Raw genomic sequence first — 18,701 nt, forward strand, 5'->3', positions numbered from 1 at the left:
TTAAATTTCTTATTAAGGGTTTCATTTTATAGATTTTTCTGCAATTTTTAAAAAATTTTTTAAATGTTTATTTTTGAGGGAGAGTAAGAGCATGAGCAGGGGAGGGACAGAGAGAGAGGGAGGGAGAGGATCCAGAGCAGGCTCTGCACTAGCTAATAGCAGAGTTGCCTGATGGGGAGCTCAAACTCACAAACTGTGAGATCATAATGTAAGCTGAAATTGGACGCTTAACCAACTGAGCCCCCATGGTGCCCCATGTGATTTAACGTTAATTCAACATTGGATTTGGGATAGGTGTTATTCATTCATAATAATAATTATTTATATTATTCAATATAATTTATCCATTATCATGCTCAAGAATATTAAGATGATTTTCAATTTTTGTTATTAAACCAGTGATGGAACTAAATTTAGTTGTGTTTGTTAAAATAATTTAGACAGAGAGTATAAGCAGGGGAGAAGGGCAGAAGGAGAGAGCGAATCTTAAGTAGGCTCCACGTTTAGTGACGAGCCCGACATGGGGCTTGATCCCACTACTCTGGGATCATGCCCCTAAATTTAGCTTGTTTTTTTTTTTTTTAAGTTTATTTATTCTGAGAGAGAGAGATAGAGAGAGAGAGAGAGAGAGACAGAGAATGTGTGCACACAAGTGGGGGAGGGGAAGGGGAAGAGAAAGAAGGAGAGAGAGAATCCCAAGCAGGCTTCCAGCTATCGGTACAGAGCCCCATGAAGGGCTGGAACCCACAAACCCTGAGATCATGACCCGAGTTAACATCAAGTCACTCACTCAACCAACTGAACCACCCAGGCACCACTTAAATTTAACTTTTAAAAAGAAATTCATATATACAAACAGATTCATAAGTAAGTTTTCAAAAAAGACTTAAGTTCTCTTTCTAAATTCACAGAATACTTTTCCAGTGATTAATAACATTAAAAATTGAAGATGGTTGGGGCACCTGGGTAGCTCAGTTGGTTAAGCATCTGACTTCCACTCAGGTCATGACCTCACAGTTCGTGAGTTTGAGCCCCATATTGGGCTCTGTGCTGACAGCTCAGAGCCTGGAGCCTGCCTCAGATTTTGTGTCTCCCTCTCCCTCTGCCCTTCCCCCACTCATGCACACGCACTCTCTCTCTCAAAAAATAAACATTAAAAAAAATTAAAAATTTAAGATGGTCATTTGCTCCCAAGCAACAGAAAAAAAGTGTAGTTTAAAAAAAATTTTTTTTGGCATTTATTTTTGAGACTGTGAGCAAGTGGGGGAGGGGCAGAGAGAGAGAGGGAGATACAGAATCCAAAACAGCTCCAAGGCTCTGAGCTGTCAGCACAGAGCCCGACGCAGGGCTGGAACCCACGGACCGCAAGATCATGATGAACTGAGCCAAAGTCGGTGCTCAAGCGACTGAGGAGTCCCAAGTATAGTTTAAAAATACAAATTACTGGGGGTGGCTGGGTGGCTCAGCCAGTTAAGTGCCAGCCTTCAGCTCAGGTCATGATCTCACAGTTTGTGGGTTTGAGCCTGGCATTGGGCTCTGTGCTGACAGCTCAGAGCCTGGAGCCTGCTTCGGATTCTGTCTTCCTCTCCCTCTGCCCCTCCCCCGCTTATGCTCTCTTTCAAAAATAAACATTAAAAAAAATCTAAAAATGACAAATTACTGGACAAAATCAGGGTATCAGACTCAAAAACCAATATTCAGTGATGCTTTTATTGCTTATAATCTTGTAGTAAATGTTCTTATTATCTTTTAAATGTATTTGATGGGCAGGGCAATTTCCCCATCTAATCTCTTAACAACCAATGGGAAATAACATTCAAGAAAAAGCAATGTAAGATTATTGCTAAACGGCACAAGTTTTTAGTAGCATGTAGAAATAAATGCATTACTTACAAGAATACCACTCATAGAATACTGTAAGTGTTCAATGTCAACAGGCAAAAAAAAAGAGGTATCATACTGTATACCCAAGAATTATTAAATATTGTATAATATATTCATGAATACTTACCCTTGCCCAATTTTTTCATATCTTGTGTATTTTTTCTTAGGGTCACCTATGCTCACAATAGTTCCTATTTTAAACAAAAAACAAACAAAACACTGGAAACTCAGTCAAGTATTTTAAATTTGTAAACTAATTCCATCATTATTCCTAATAAACTCTACTGATTTTAGAACATTAGCTTTCAAACATAACACTAAATTTTAAAAATAATGTATGTTTCAAAAGCAAAACACTAATGAAACTTATCAGAAGCAAGAACATATTATTTATATTAGGTTGGACCTCCTAACCAATGTCTTAATTATCCTATCACTTTCTCAAAAATAATCACACTTTAAAATGACCAACCATGTTAGTCTGCCTAAGAATGTAAGAGGTTTTCAGGATGTGGGAGATTCAGTCTTAAGTGGAAAATTCTTGGGTAAGGATGAGTATCCTTTAATACACTGAAATGTATTAAACTAATGATAAGTTATGAAACTACTTACTATCAGAAATAATACATAAATGATATCCAAGTGAATAAACCTAAATGGCTTTTCTGACTCTTCCCATATATCTTCTACCTTCCAATATATTTAGAAAGCCACTTATTACTATAAAGATTACTTTAGTATGAACTAATCATATATCTGTTTTAGGAAGGTTCACAAAGTCACAACTAATGAACAGTTTTAAAATCAGGATTTGGATATAAAACTATAATTTATATTCTTACTATCATTAAGTCAAAACATGAGAAAACCACACAAAGTCTTCACTTGCTTAAGGTAAAAGGAGATAGGATCATATCAAGGAAACTCACACAAATAATCCAATTTTATATAGGTACCCAATCTTAGGTCTAGAGCTACTATAGCTGTAGTATTTTTCCTTGATCCCTCTCTATATAAAGTGCTCTTTATAACTACAGCTGTTGTAGACTTGCGACTAGACATTACTGCTACCCTCTCCCTGGCACTGTGTACATTATTTCCAATGGTTGACTCAGGCCAATGGCAGCTGATGGATTTAAAGGGAGAAGAGAAAAAAATATATTTAATGTTTATACATATATCTATATAGGAATGCCATATTGTTTAGTTATTTGGAAACATTTTGTATTTTCATACTGAGAAGCTAGAAGTATGCATAAACATAGACAAATTTCTTTTAATAAGGTCTCTAATCATGAGCCTTAGATTTGGCCCTTTGGGAAAAAGTACTGCTCCCAAAGGTACTGACCATTGCAAAGACATTACTCAATAGTCAACACATAATAAACAAGCAAATTAGAGTATGATTGGCTTCAGGAGATTTTAATTAAAGCTATTGTTCCTAGAAGAAAACTATTTTTTATGTCTTAAGCCAAAATATAAGGTATAAATTAAAACCCATCTGAGCCAAATGTTTCAAGAACTATTAGCAATTTAAGAATAATGTAAAATGTAGGTAACATACTTAATTTCTCCATAATCTCTTCATCTGTCATTTTGGTCTTCTTTTTCTGTTTGTCAGAAGACTTGGCACCACTATCAACATTAGAATCACCAACTGGTGCAGGAATAGGGTCAATTACAGACCGTGTATAAATCTGTAGAGAGAGTCAATAACGGAGATCTGAGGAAAAATACTTTTAGGTATTCTTACTGGCACACTATTCAGTTCTTTGACTTAAGATACATTTTTTGTTTGTTTTTATTTTATTTTCATTTTAGACAGAGTGAGAAAGCATTCACAAGCAAGCAAGGGAGAGGGGCAGGGTGAGAGAGAACCTTAAGCAGGCTCCAGCATGGAGCCCAATGCAAGATTGTAACCTGAGCCAAAATCCAGTCGGTTGCTCAGCCGACTGAGCCACCCAGGTGCCCCTCAATTCTTTGATTTCTAACCAAAACTAATTTTCTCCAGTTGTTCTAAACAATGAGAATATTTTCAGCTTTGTCTTAGTAGCTACTAATTCTCACAAAAACTTTTACCCAAAGATGATTTCTACTATTTCATTTTAAGCAGCCAATTCTAGGAGGTCAACAAAGAAATCAGAGGCCTCTCTCATTAGATCAGGATCCAGTGGCAGTCCTCAGAGTCCTTCCTGCCAAGTGTGCCAGCGTTCCACAACACGGCACCTTCCCCACACTTCCCTTGTGCTAGTACAGGGGGAGGCAAAGGACTCTTTCTGCCTCTATCTGAGGTCATTAAATTCTCCCATATCCAGCTGGGAATTTCACTCACAGCAGCCTCCTGAATGACATCAAGACCTTGAGAGAAATGTAAAATGGGAGATAATGTACACAATCTGGTTAAGAAGTTAAGAGTTAGGTTTTAGATTACAGTAGTTATCTGCATTGAAATAAACAGAGAAAGTCAGGGAAATAGATGAATTCTCTGGAAGAGAAGGTGTAATATAGAAAGAAAAAACAATGAGTATTTTAACTTTTAAGGAAGTCATTCAATTTAAGTTTTCAATAAAAAATTAGTTTTTTGATGAGTGGATTTTAGGTAAAGATCTCCTAGTCAAATTTCCCCATACTGAGGGCTTTTGAAAATTCATCACTGGAAGTCAAATACAGACTGCTACTTTTTTTTTTTTTTTTTAAACACACATGCCCAGACACCCACAGTCCAATTAATAATCAGACACGCACTGATTTTGTATGATCCGGTCGTGGGGCAATAACAGGAGGGGCAGCCTCTTCATCATCATCATCTTCCTCTGTTACTACTGCTGATGTTTCAGACCCCTTGGTATTCAGCTGTATTAATCACATGAGCAAAGTAAGGAAGATACATCAAATACAACAATATGTTAAAATAGGACTCTCTTTTTAATATACTTGAAAAAATGTATTTCTTTAATACCTCATTTCAAAATGATAAAACCTCACTGGTTCTAATATAATCACTTAAAGAGCAAAGGCAATTCTATAACTTATAGAAATTGAGTTTATGAAATAAATGTTTACAGTAAATATCAAGTTTTCTTAAAAGAAAGTTTATACCTTTTATATGAAGAATTTTACACCCTTTAAACAAGTCCTAAAAGGAAATAATCACTTTATTTGTTAAGACCAAAAACAAAGATCCTCTAGGCTTTACATAAGTCAGAGTCATTTTTGGTCATTTTAAACAGCCAGATTATCACCATAAAAAATGGTGGCTAATCAAATAAAGGAAGACGTTAACCTTTATACAGAGTTTATTATTATATGCCAGATATGTGCTAAGTAGGTACTTTACATATTACCTCATTTAGTCTTCATAACTCTAGGGGACTGTTTCTTCCCAATTGAGGAAATTCTATTTACTTAATATGGCTTCCTTATTTGCTTAATCAAGCATCTAGCTTAAAACATATTTAAAATAAATAAATAAATAAATAAATAAATAAATAAATAAATAAATAAGACATGTTAAGTAGTTCTTTTTTTTCTGGTGGCTGTAATTTATTTTAGAAAGCAAAATAAAAACTGATATTTGTTTTGGGTAACTTAAGTTAGAAAAAGAGTTACAAGAAGTAACGTATTAACTTACTCCTGGTGTTCCAGAAGGGAAGCCATCTTTCTCTGAATGTGGAACAGAAAATAATGCTAAGTCAACAAACTCAAAAAATAAAACAACTTCTATATAATAAAGGAAGAAAATACAAAGCAGAGCAAGTAAAATGTTCTTAGACTGATTTCAAGTTGAATTAAGTCTTCAGAAAAATGACAGTATCAATATTCAAATAAGAATTTACACAAGATTGTGCTAAAAAAATCTCAAATCTTAATGGAACTGTAAATTTACTAAAAATCACTGATGTATATACTTCAAATGGGTGAATTTTATTTATAGCATGTGAACTATGATTTTAATAAAGTTATTAAAAACATATCTGAAACTAAACTTGTCAAAGTGTAATTAAAATAAAACAAATTTATTCATAGCAATACTTTCTTCAGTAAACTATCGAGAAACTTAAAGCTACTATTCAGACAATGGCAGTTGTACAAAGGGAAATTTTTTTTTTAATGTTTTTTTACTATTCTTGAGAGAGAGAGAGAGAGAGAGAGAGAGAGAGAGAGACAGAGCACGAATGCGGGAGGGGCAGAGTGGGACAGAGACACAGAATCTGAAACCGCTCCAGGCTCTGAGCTGCAAGCACAGAGCCAACGCGGGGCTTGAACCCACAAACCACGAGATCAGGACCTGAGCGGAAGTTGGAGGCTCAACCAACTGAGCCACCCAGGCACCCCAAAGAAAATTCTTTTTTTAATGTTTATTTATTTTTGAGACGGAGAGAGACAGAATGAGCAGGGGAGGGGCAGAAAGACAGGGAGACAAAGATTCAAAGCAGGCTTCAGGCTCTGAGCTGTCAGCACAGAGCCCCACTCGGGGGCTTGAACTCACCAGCTCCAAGATCATGACCTGAGCCGAAGTTAGACGCTTAACCGACTGAGCCACCCAGGTGCCCCAGGAATATGCTTTCTTTTTGATCAAAATTTATGTCAAGAATTTTCCTTTGGGGAGCCTGGGTGGCTTAGTTGGTTAAACCTCTGACTTCAGCTCAGGTCATGATCTCACGGCTCATATGTTGATCTGTGCTAACAGCTCAGAGCCTGGAAACTGCTTCTGATTCTGTCTCCATCTCTCTCTGCCTCTCCCCCGCTCATGCATGGTTTCTCTCTCTCTCAAATATAAATAAAAATTAAAAAAAAATTAAAAAAAAAAATGAGAAAGCATATTCCTGAAGGCAAAACACAGTTCATTAACATTAAATGTCAAAATATTCATTCTGGAGTTTAGAAAAGCAAGTTTTGTTTTGTTTTACTTTTCAAAAGGCCCAGGGAAATTTACATTTTTTATACATATGCATATGTAATAATATATAATAATATGTGAACACATTATGCATATATTAACAGGTTATTTAACATATATTAATATATTACCATTATAAATTAACATAATATACAAAACATACTTATATATTATATAAATAAGTGTAACTTATAAATGTGATTATATTAAAGGTATATATTTAACGTGACTTTAACATATATATTAAAGATATATATAGGGTGAAAAGAATATACCATTTTCTGGTCAAACACTGATTTAAAAAAATACTAATTTACACAGACCTACTAGCTGACACAAAAGTTCTAGGGACAAGTCTGACCTTTTGCTAAGGATAAAAAGGTCGAGATCTAGGTAAAAAAGTCAAGATCATTTGGCCAAGTGGTTTCTATTTCTTCCTTGAACATAGCCCTTATTTCTGTGAAAATGCAATCAAATTAAGTACAATTAATTAAAACTACATGGGTGAATTTTAGCTCAATCATGTTTTTAAAAAGTACATGTATGGAGGTGCCTGGGTGGCTCAGTCAGCTAAGCGTCTGACTTCATCTCAGGTCATGATCTCTCGGTTTGTGAGTTTAAGCCCTGCGTCGGGCTCTGTGCTGAGATGACAGCTCAGAGCCTGGACTCTGCGCTTCAGATTCTGTGTCTCCCTCTCTCTCGGCCCCTCCCCCATTTGCATTCTGTCTGTCTCTCTCAAAAATAAATAAAACATTAAAAAAAATTTTTAAAAATTAAAAAAATTTTAAAAAGTACATGTATGACTTTAGGGGTCAGAGAAACATATTAAATGACTCCCTGGGGATGTAATTAGCAAAATCCATTGGAGGAAATAGGACCCATGATCCTGTTTCTTCAACAAATAAAATGCAAGGAAAAGAGAATCTAAGAATAAGTGTGAAGAAGCCTAAATATCGAAAGAGATTCAAAAGATACAGTGATGTATGGACTTTATTCTGATCCTGATTTGAACAAATAAACTATTTTTAAAAATCCACTATACTCCAATTCTTACCAAATGATTTTAATTCCAAGGTATAAAATCTTTAAGTTCTAATGCTTATTTTATATTCATATATTTTTGAACCAATTTCAAATTTTTGAATGACTTAAACATTTTTTTACTTCATAGTCTGTGTGTTTAATATAGGAAAACAACCCTCCTCCTGTCCCACTGACAATAAATATATTTCTAGTATGAACATGCCTATAAATCAGCATCTTTCTCTTCTATTGCTGGGAGTCATTCAAAAGCAGTGACAAGAAAAAACAAACAACAGGCCAAAACATCCACTTTTGGCAAAACTAAGAGAATAGCATACTCCCCAGACTCCAAATTATGCATGAGAGCTGCTCCAATCAGTTTACAAAAGGCAGATCTAGAGCAGGGGAAAAAGTAGAGACAAGAACCATAGCTTAGGTTTTTATTTTTCCAGAAGCAATCTTTTTATCTAGGTGTGCTTCAAAATTCTGCAATCCCATTTGAATCAGCCTTTTACCATTGCTGGACATCTTACCAGGAGGAGTAAAGCTCAGATATTTCTGCTTCACCGTGTTGGAGTCATAGAACTTTAAGACATCCAGCACGGCCTGAGGATTCTTCTTTTGCTCTAGTTTGGTGATATTGGAGGTCTGTAATAATCGAGCCCACTGTTCTGGCATGCCCTAACAAAAAAGATATTAAGAAATTAGTGGTTTTGACTTGCTCTAATAAAATCAACTTCCAGAGGAAAATGACAAGATACATAAAAAACAAGTCAATCTACATAACTGCAGCCCTGACTAAATTGTAGGTCTTATTTTTATTTTTCTAAAGGTCAATTTTTCTAAATCTATTTTGCATAATTTTAACTAATGAGCTCAGCTCCCTAGAAGAAAGATACATCCAACCACAAACACTTTCATAAGAGAAAAGCACTAAAAGTTCACAGTTAACATGTGGACAGAAAAGTTAACTTGAAACATAATGATGCAAGGAAAGGGACATAAACGAGTCCCAATCTGGTAAACTTACAGTGAATTCTCCAGTAACTGCATCAAAGCCAACATGAATGGTGTGCTCAAAATCAGATGGAGGAGAAATTTCTGGCCGTTCCTTTTCTTTCTTCTTACTTCCTAGAGGGCATTAAAAAAAGAATCAGTCTATTTAAACAAGATTAATAAAGGTACTCATAATCAGGTTTTCCCCCAAACCAGATTAGGAACAAAGTTATTCTAGAAGAGACTTCCCCTAAAGACACTGGCTGATAGAAAACTGATAAAAGAAGTAAAGTAACCTATTCTGTCATCAAGCAGAGGTGGGGACAACCAGACAATGGCCTGATTAAAGAGGTACAAAGACTGACCCAGCACTGGGCCTGAATAAAAGAGCACAGGGCAGAAGACACAGCCCTTTAGAACACTGGTTCTCATAAAAGCCTACACTTCAGTTCACTGAGCAAACTAGAAAACAATGTCTATCTCCATCAGGCTATCTTCATCCCAAAAGAACTTAACATTATTATGATGGTATAGACAAAGAGTCTATGCGCATGCCTCTTGTGCAACACTAACCCTTCCTTTTTATAAGGTTAATAACTGTTACATCTTAACACTTTCCAGTGTTTCTGTGGTTGTACCAATTATTTTTGCTACATTTCTGACACACATCAGTAATATTCTCTGTAATTTAGGGCGCTTGGGTGGCTCAGGTGGTTAAGTGTCAGACTTTGGCTCATGTCATGATTTCATGGTTCGTGGTTCAAGCCTCGTGTCAGGCTCTGTGCTGACAGCTCAGAGCCTGGAACCTGCGTTGGATTCTGTGTCTCCCTCTCTCTCTGCCCCTCCCCCACTCATGCTCTCTCAAAAATGAATAAACGTTAAAAAAATAATATGCTCTATAATTTAAACACATCTGTTCCTCCCTACCCCTGCCCCCACCTCCCCACCTCCCACCTGCCTTGCTCTCATATCCTGCTTTAATCTGCAGTTTATGCCTAGGCTTCTGACCTAGCTATTGTCCTAGGACTTTCCTAAACTTTTACCCTGTGCTAGAATCTATTTTCTGGATTATTCTGTTTCCTTCTTCTTAGTTTACCCCTTGATAATTTTTGACTATATATATTTAGGTTGAAAATGCCCCCCCCCCCCCTTGGAATTTCTTCTAATTTCCAGCGTTGCTATTTAGAAGGCCAATGCCATTCTGAACCACTGTGGAAAATCAACTATCCAAATATGCCTGAGTCTATTTCTAGATGCTCAACTCTGTTGCAATGATCTCTTTACCTTTATGCCAATACCAGCCTGCCTTGACTACTGTAGTTTAAAAATAAACACTTGAAACTACATAGTATAAGCCTTGCCACTTTTTCCTTTTTCAAAGTTGTTTGGCTATTCTAGGTCTTTGCAATTCCATGCAAATTTTACTTAAGTTTTTAAATGTCTATTTAAAATTTTTTAAAAATGTTTTATTTTAGGGGCACCTGGGTGGCTCAGTTGGTTGAGCGTCCAACTTCGGCTCAGGTCATGATCTCACAGTCTGTGAGTTTGAGCCCCGCGTCAGGTTCTGTGTTGACAGCTCAGAGCCTGGAGCCTGCTCTAAATTCTGTCTTCCTCTCCCTCTACCCCTCCCCCATGCTCGCACTCTGTCTCTCTCTCAAAAATAATGAATAATCATTTTTAAAAAATGTTTTATTTTATTTTTGAGAGAGGGAGAGCAAGCAGGGGAGATGCAGAGATAGAGGGAGACAGAGGATCTGGAGTGGGCTCTGTGCTGACAGCATAGAGCCCGATGTGGGGCTCAAACTCACCAACCGTGAGATCACGCCCTAAGTCAAGTGGGACACTCAACCAACTGAGCCACCCAGGCGCCCCTATTTATTTTTTATTTTTGAGAGAGAGCGCAGTGCACATGCGTGTGAGTGGGGTAGGGGCAGACAGAAAGGGAGAGAGAGAATCCCAAGCAGGTTACCAGCTATCAGCCAGAGCCTGACACAGAGCCTGATCTCAAAACCATGGGATCATGACTGGAGACAAAATCAAGAGCCAGAGGCTTAACCATCTGAGCCACCTAGGCATTCCTGCGTGCAAATTTTAGAACGAGCCTGATAATTTCTACAGAAAATCCTCCTCAGATTTTGATTGGAATTGCACTGAATCTACAGATCAATTCAGGGAGAACTGATTTCTTAACAATATTGAATCTTTTAATTGATGAAAAACAGCAAATCTCTCCATTCATTTAGGACTTCTTTAACTTCTCTCAGCAATATTTCAGTTACCAGTGTATAGATGTCACTGCTTCTGTCAGATTTCTGCCTCAGTATTTAAAAATTTCTGTTGCAATTGCAATAGTACAACTTTTTATTTATTTATTAACTCCAGGCATTGGTGGCTTTAATGGCAAAGCCAGTTAGTGAAGGAGTGTTCTTACAATGCAAGATACTAGCACTTACTGAACTTTGAGAAGGTTTTCTGGTTAACTGTGATAGTATGTTTTACCAGTGAAAAATACTCTTTCTCTCCTGCCAAGGCACCTTTATATAAAAGCATTTAGTCGGAGGTCACTTTTTTTTTTTAAAGTAAACTCTATCCTCAACATGGGGCTCAAACTTGTGACCCCAAGATCAAGAGTCACATGTTCTAGTGACTGAGCCAGCCAGGTACCCCACAAATGGTACAGCTTTTTAAATTTGGTTTTCAACTGTTCATTGACAGCACAGAGAAACCCTGATATAGAGCTTATACCTGAAACTTTACAATGTCTACTTTTTAGTTCCAGTGACAGTTTTGTAGCTATTACAGGATTTCATATAAAAATTCAATCATGTTTTCGGTGAATAAAGGTTTACTTCTTTCTCATTCTGACATCCTTTCATCTCTTTTTCTTATCTTACCGCACTGGCTACAACCTCTAGTACACTGTTGGTCTTAAAGGAAAAACAATCTTTTTTTTTTTTTTTTTTCACAATTAAGTTTGACACTAGTGTAAGTTTTTCAAAGATGCTCTTTTTATCAGGTTAAGGGCATTTCCTTCTATTCCAAGTTTGCTGAATGTTTTTATCAGCAACAAATATTAGATTCTGTCAAATGGTTCTTCTGTAACTACTGAGATGAACATGTTTTATCTTTCTTATTTTGTTAATATAATAAATTACATGGACTGATTCCCAAATGTTGCACCAACCCTGCATTCCTGAAATGATATCCACCTGGACAGTATGTACTATTATGCTTTTCATATACTGTGAGATTCTAATTGCTAAAATCTTGCTAAGATTTTCCATCTATGTTAATGAGAAACATTGGTATGTCGCTTTCTTTTTTGTGATATCTTTGGTTGGGGCATCAGAGTAACGCTGGTCTCATAAAATAAGTTGGGAAGTATTCCTTCTCATTCAATTTTCTGGAAGATTATGTAGAAATGTTGACATTTCTTCCTAATGTTTGGTAGAATTCACCAATGGAGCCATCTGGGTCTGACATTTTCTTTGTGGACAGTTAACTACAAACTAAATTTTCCTAAGAGATAGTGTTTTTAGGTTACCCATTTCTTCTTGAATGAATTTTGAAAATTTGTGTTTTTCAAGAAATTTACCCACTTTATCTAACATGTTGAATTCGTTACCTATCATTTTTAGTATCTGTAAAAATGCCACCTCTTAGGGCTCCTGGGTAACTCAGTCAGCTGAGCATCTGACTCTTGGTCTCAACCCAGGTCATGATCTCATGGTTCATGGGATTGAGCCCTGCATCCAGCTCTGCACAAACAGTGCAGAACCTACTTGGGATTCTCTCTCTCTGCCCTTCCCCCCTACTTGCTCTCTGAGTAAATAAACATTAAAAAAATTGTTTTTAAATGCCACCTCTTTCTTTCTCAATGTTGGTAATTTGTGTCTTCTCTCCCCACCCTACTTACCATTATGTCTGCCTAGAGGTTTATTCATTTAATTGATATTCTCAATAAATCAGCTTGTGGTTTCACTGATTTTTCTATTTTATTGATCTCCACTTTAATTTTTGTTATTTCTTTTCTTCTACTACTTTGGATCTCACTCACTCTTCCCTTCTAGTTTATTAAGACAGCTTTGCTTAAGTTGTTGATTTGAAATCTTTTTCTTTTCTCATATGGGTGTTTAGTGGTATAAATTTTCCTCTAAGTATTATCTTAGCAGCATCATACAGATACTGATGCTTTGAATTTTCATTCTGTTTAATATACTTCCTAAATATCTTTTGAGTTCTTTATTTAGAAGTGGGTTTTTTTTGTTGTTATTTTACTTTTGAAATATTTCCAGAAATTTCTGTTACTGATTTTTAATTTAATTATATTGTGGGCACAGAATATACTTCATGTGATTTAAATTCTTCTGAATTGTTAGGTTTTAAAAATCTCCCTAGAATATGATCTCAGGATGTGTTCTGTGTTCACTTAGGAAAGAATATGTATTCTGCTGGGTGGAGTGTTCTATAAATGTCAGCTGGTCAAGGTGATTGATAGTTTTAGCACTTTTCTATCTATTTGCTCTATCAATTATTGATAAAAGTATCCTGGAATCTCCAACTGTAAGTGTACTTATCTATTTCTCCTTAAAATTCTATCTGTTTTTGCCTCATGTATTTCAAAGTCCTATTATTAAGTGCATAAATGGTTACATGTATTATATCCTCTTGATGAACTGACATTATACCATTATAAAATAACCTATTTCTTATCCTTATCCCTTAAATATTTAGAGCAGTATTTTTTGCTTTATAGTCTACCTTATCTAACATCAGTCAGTACAGGTTTTCTTTTCACCGTTAGCATACTTCAAAAATCCAAAGCAGGCTCCAGGCTCTGAGCTGTAAGCACAGAGCCCGATGCAGGGCTTGAACTTGTGAACCGTGAGATCATGACCTGAGCTGAAGCTGGATGCTTAACTGCCACCCAGGCGCCCCTAACAAACTCTGCTTTTAAACTGGGGTGTCTAGACCAGTTACAATTAATGTGATTATCTATACAGCTGGGTTTAAACCCACTATTCTATTATTTGTTTTCTAATGGTCTCTATTCTTTGTTTACATTTTCCTCTTTTTCTTCTTTTGGATTAACTAAGTATTTTTTATAATTCCCTTTTATCTCCTTTGTTGTTGTTGTGTTGTTTAAATAGGCTTCATACCCAGTGCAGAGCCCATCATGGGGCTTGAACGCACAACGCTGAGGTCAAGACCTGAGCTGAGATCAAGAGCCGGACACTTTAACCGACTGAGCCACCCAGAGCCCCTCCTTTGTTGGTTTTTTAAGTGGTAACTCTTTATACGCGATAAAGTTAATCTGGGTTTTATTTATATATAGAGTTGTGCAACCATCACTGCAATCCAACCGTGGAACATTTTCATCATCCCTAAAAGAAACCTTGTACTCATCAGCAATCACTACCCATTAATCCCTCTCCCCTTACCAAGCTCTACACAACCACTAATCTTGGTCACCACACATTTGCCTATTCTGGCCATTTCATATAAATAGGACCACATGGGGGCACCTGGGTGGCTCAGTTGGTTAAGCATCTGACTCTTGGCTCAGCTTAGGTCATGAACTAGCAGTTTCCTGAGTTCGAGCCCTGTGATGGGCTCTGCACTGACAGTATGGAGCCTGCCTAGGATTCTGTCTCCCTCTCTGCCCTTCCCCTACTTGTGCTGTCTCTGTCACTCTCAAAATAAACAAACTTAAAAAAAGAAAAAGGACCACACAACATGTGTGTAAATGGCTTTTACTTAGTTTCTGAGGTTGATCTGTGATAGAATGTATCAGTACTTCGTTTTTTAAACACTTGATTATTTTTTCAGAGATTTAGACAAGAAAAAACATTTTCAGTGATTTTCATTCCTTTATGCAGATCCACATTTCCATCTGACAACATCTTCCTTTTGCCTGAATGATTTGGTTTAACATTTCTTACAGGGCAGGCCTGCTGGTGATCAATTCTTTCAGCCTTTACACATTTAAAAAAGTCTGTTTCCCCTTCACTTTTGAAAGATATGTTCACAAGACAGAGAATTCCAAGTTAACAGACTTTTTTCTTTCAGTACTTTAAAGATATTGCCCCATGTCTTCTGGGATGCACCATTACTTCCATAAAGTCCGCTGTCATTTTTTGTTCCTATACATGTGTGTCTTTTCTTTCTGGCAGCTTATTTTTTCGGCTTACAACAGTAAGCTTTTTTCTTTTTTAACAGACTTCATTTTTTAGAGAAGTTTTAGGTTCACAGAAAATTGAGCCAAGGTCTGAAAGCTTTTAAGATTTTCTCTTTATTATTGGTTTTAAACAATTTGATTATGTGCTATGGTGTAGTTTTCATCATATTTTTTGTGCCTGGAATTCACTATCTTTTTGAATCTATGGGTTTATAATTTTCATTAAATTTGTAAAGTTTTCAGCCACTTTTTAAAAAGTACTTTTTTTTTTTTGTTTCCCCCTCCCATTCTTTGGAGACTTCAATTACACTTGTATCAGGTCTGCATGAAGTTATCCCACAGCTATTCACTTTTGTTTCAGATTTTTCCTCTTTCGTTTTATTTTATTAAAAAAAATACTTATTTTGGGAGACAGCATGCGTGCACAGTCGTGCACATGAACAGGGGAGGGGTAGATAGAGAGGAGACAGAGAGAACCTCAGCAGAGAGCCCGATATGGGGCCTGAACCCACGAACTGTGAGATCATGACCTGAGCTGAAATCAAGAGTCAGATGCTTAACATACTGGGCCACCCAGGTGCCCCTCTCTAAAATATCGTTGTAGATGGTTTCTATTGTCATGGTCTTCAAATTCACTAATCTTTTCTTCTGCAAGCCTAATCTGTGATTCTTATCCCTTGTATTTTCCATCTCTAAAATTTTTTTCTTTTATCTTCCATCGCTACTTCTAAATATGCTGAATCTTTCTTTTGGGTTCTTCAACATATAGAATATAATTATTTCTATGTCCTTGCCTACTAATTCTATCATCTGTGTCATTTCGGGATTGATTTTACTCATTATGGGTCTTTGCATGCCTGGAAAATATTGACTGGATGGCAGACATCAAAAATTTTCCGTGGTAGGTGCCTGATATTTTTGTATTCCTATCAATACTGGTGAGCTTTGTTTTTGAGACACACATAGGTGATTCTAAGCTGTTTACTTATATAGGAAAGAAACAAATTTAGAAAGAGTTGATCCTTTTAGGAATTAAAGTTTTGTTAGGCAAAATTGGAGCAACATTAAATCTAGAGTTAATTCTGTCCCATTACTGAGGCAAGACCTCTCTATGTTTCTTATTCTGAATGGTGGGACTAGGAAATATTCTGGGCCCTGTGTGAGCACTGAGGACAGCTTCCTCTCATCATTTCCAGTGGCTGCTTTTTCCACCTCCGGGTACTTATCTCACATGCATGTGCTACTGAAGACTCAAGAGGGATCTCTACAGATCTTTCTCCCTCTCTGGTGTGTGTATACAAACTAGCTGCCTTGACATCTCCCAGCTCCCAGCTGTTTCTTAGCTCTAGGAGACCACCTAATTGTCCCTCCCTGTGCTGCAGCCTGGGAACTCTTGCCAGGAAGTAAGCTGGATCAATTGTAGGGCTCACTTCAATCATTTCCTATCTCTTAGGGATTGCTTTTCTTCATTATTTGATGGACAATATCATGAAAACCACTGTTTTGCATATTTCCCCCCCAGTTCTATTTCAGTTCTTTCAGGTGGAGGGGTAAATCTGGTCACTGTTACTCCATCTGGACTGTGTATACAACAGGTTTTGCTGTCTTAGCTATGTTATTATGAAATTTCAGGATGATATGATTTGAGGTGGTCTTTATTCTTTCATTGGGCTGGGTACTCGGTGCATCCTTTCTGTCTGGAAATTATATTCTTCAGATCTGGGAAAACTTTTCTATTATTTCTTGGATTATTTCACTTTATTTTCTTTGTTCATTATTAGTTACATCAGTACATCTTGGTCTGATCTTGTAACTGTTATATTTTTCTCATCTTTGCATTTTTAATAATCTGGGAAAATTTTCTTGACTATCTTCCAATCTTCCACCTACTGATATCTTTTGTTTGTTTTGGTAATCTTAAATGCTGATTTTCCAAGAATTGTTTCTCACTGTTCTCTGATCTGATCTTTCTCTGAGAATACTTTCCTTGTTTCATGGATGCCACTTATCTTCTTCTTGAAGATTATATATAGTTCACTTGTGTGTATAGGCTGGTTTTCTTCATATAGCAAAGTATTAAAAAGTTAACTGGGAAATAAGTCAGCCTTTTCATTAAAGATGGGGACGGGGGGTACCTACACTTTGAAAAATCTTCTAATCTCTAGTCTGAGGGCTTTGAGTCAAGCTCTAAGTATTCTGAAGGCAGGGTAGAGAAAAGAAGTTTATTATATTAAGTTACATTGAATCTACTTTTCTTACTTTAGTGCTACATCTTTCACTGACTCCTCCAACAAGAATGAGGGGCCTCTGAGGTTTAATTTCTCCTTGAATACATATCAGCATCAGTTTGTTCTTTTGTTCTACCAGAAGATGGGACTTACAGCATTTCATTGGCTGAATGGGATAAAGAAGGAGTCCTAAGGGGCCTGACACCTCCTACATAGATTTTCCACTAATTCCCCCCCACCCATTTTCAACTTGTGTATTATAGGTCTCCCACCCCACCACACACATGATGTGTGCCTCTAAATTCTAAGCCTCTGAGATTTTTACACGAAAACTGGTTCACTTCTCATAGATGTTCCCTCTGCAAATGCTTAGGATAGGTCTTCATCTGTTCAGTTTACTCAGCTGCCATTTTTCCACCCTTTCATCTTCCAAATATGTATTGAAATCTTTTGTACACTACTGTCTCCTATTCATTTTGCCCTTATGATATTTAAAAAATTTTTTTTAACTATCACTTTACTTGGGTCTGGGGAGGGACAGCAAGATGTGGTCAATTTGCTTTGTTAACCAGAAAATTCTAGTATAAAAGAGTTAAAAGTTGTGTTGTCTGATAGGTCTGCATATCTACAATTGGAATGTTACTATATACTATTCTTTGTTTACAAGACGCTACGGACCTAGCATTAGAAGGAAATACATATATTTTTTTGACTAGTGATGACAGATTTGTGCTCAAATGTCCATCTCCTTTCTAGGTCTCCTTGACATATAGAATACTTATTTACAAGAGATCTGACTATATTTAACTGACTGAGCCACCCAGGTGCCTGAGATCTTACTATATTAGGAGGGCAGGGCACATTAGATGTGGCAAGGAGCAGAGGGAAATGGAACTGTTAAAGCCGAGTATAAATTTTGCTCTCCTTACTGAAATGCACAACCCCATCTATCATAAACAACCTCTTGGGGCATCCGGCTGGCTCAGTCAGTTAAGCATTTGGTTAAGTGTTCAAATCCTGATTTTGGCTCAGGTCATGATCTTGCAACTTGTGAGATGGAGCCCCGCATTGGGCTGTAATGACAACATGGAGCCTGCTTGGGATTCTCTCTCTCCGTCTCTCTGTCCCTCCCCACCATGCTCTGTCTCTTTCAAAATAAATAAACTTAAAAAGAAAAACCCCGGAGTGCCCGGGTGGCTCAGTCGGTTAAGCGTCTGACTTTGGCCTAGGTCATGATCTCACAGTTCGTGGGTTCGAGCCCTGCACTGGCCTCTGTGCTGATGGCTCAGAGCTTGTAGCCTGATTTGGATTCTGTGTCTCCCTCTCTCTCTGCCCCGCCACCGCTCACGTTCTGTCTCTCCTTCAAAAAAAAAAAATAAACGTTAAAAAAAAAAAAAAGAAAAACCCCAAAACCCCCAAAACCAAAAACCTCTCATCTTCCACTACACTATGAGTATTCTGAGGTTATGCCCTCTATTTCTCTTTAGAAGAC

The 18,701-nt window shown here is 36.9% G+C and overlaps 1 protein-coding gene across 2 annotated transcripts in view; it reads right to left on the reverse strand.

Moving 5' to 3' along the window:
- The window catches only part of PAK2 (p21 (RAC1) activated kinase 2), a 93,352-nt gene that overhangs the window by 21,764 nt on the left and 52,887 nt on the right, over positions 1 to 18,701 (reverse strand). For both annotated transcript variants that reach the window (XM_030329472.1, XM_030329473.2), the window contains exons 3-8: positions 8,838 to 8,938; positions 8,341 to 8,488; positions 5,516 to 5,547; positions 4,630 to 4,737; positions 3,449 to 3,581; positions 2,012 to 2,075 (exon numbers count right to left, since the gene is read on the reverse strand). In XM_030329472.1, the coding sequence (XP_030185332.1) occupies positions 2,012 to 2,075; positions 3,449 to 3,581; positions 4,630 to 4,737; positions 5,516 to 5,547; positions 8,341 to 8,488; positions 8,838 to 8,938 (586 nt within the window). The remainder of the gene's footprint in view (positions 1 to 2,011; positions 2,076 to 3,448; positions 3,582 to 4,629; positions 4,738 to 5,515; positions 5,548 to 8,340; positions 8,489 to 8,837; positions 8,939 to 18,701) is intronic.

Source organism: Lynx canadensis, chromosome C2, assembly GCF_007474595.2.
Source record: "Lynx canadensis isolate LIC74 chromosome C2, mLynCan4.pri.v2, whole genome shotgun sequence".
Lineage (NCBI taxonomy): Eukaryota > Metazoa > Chordata > Mammalia > Carnivora > Felidae > Lynx > Lynx canadensis.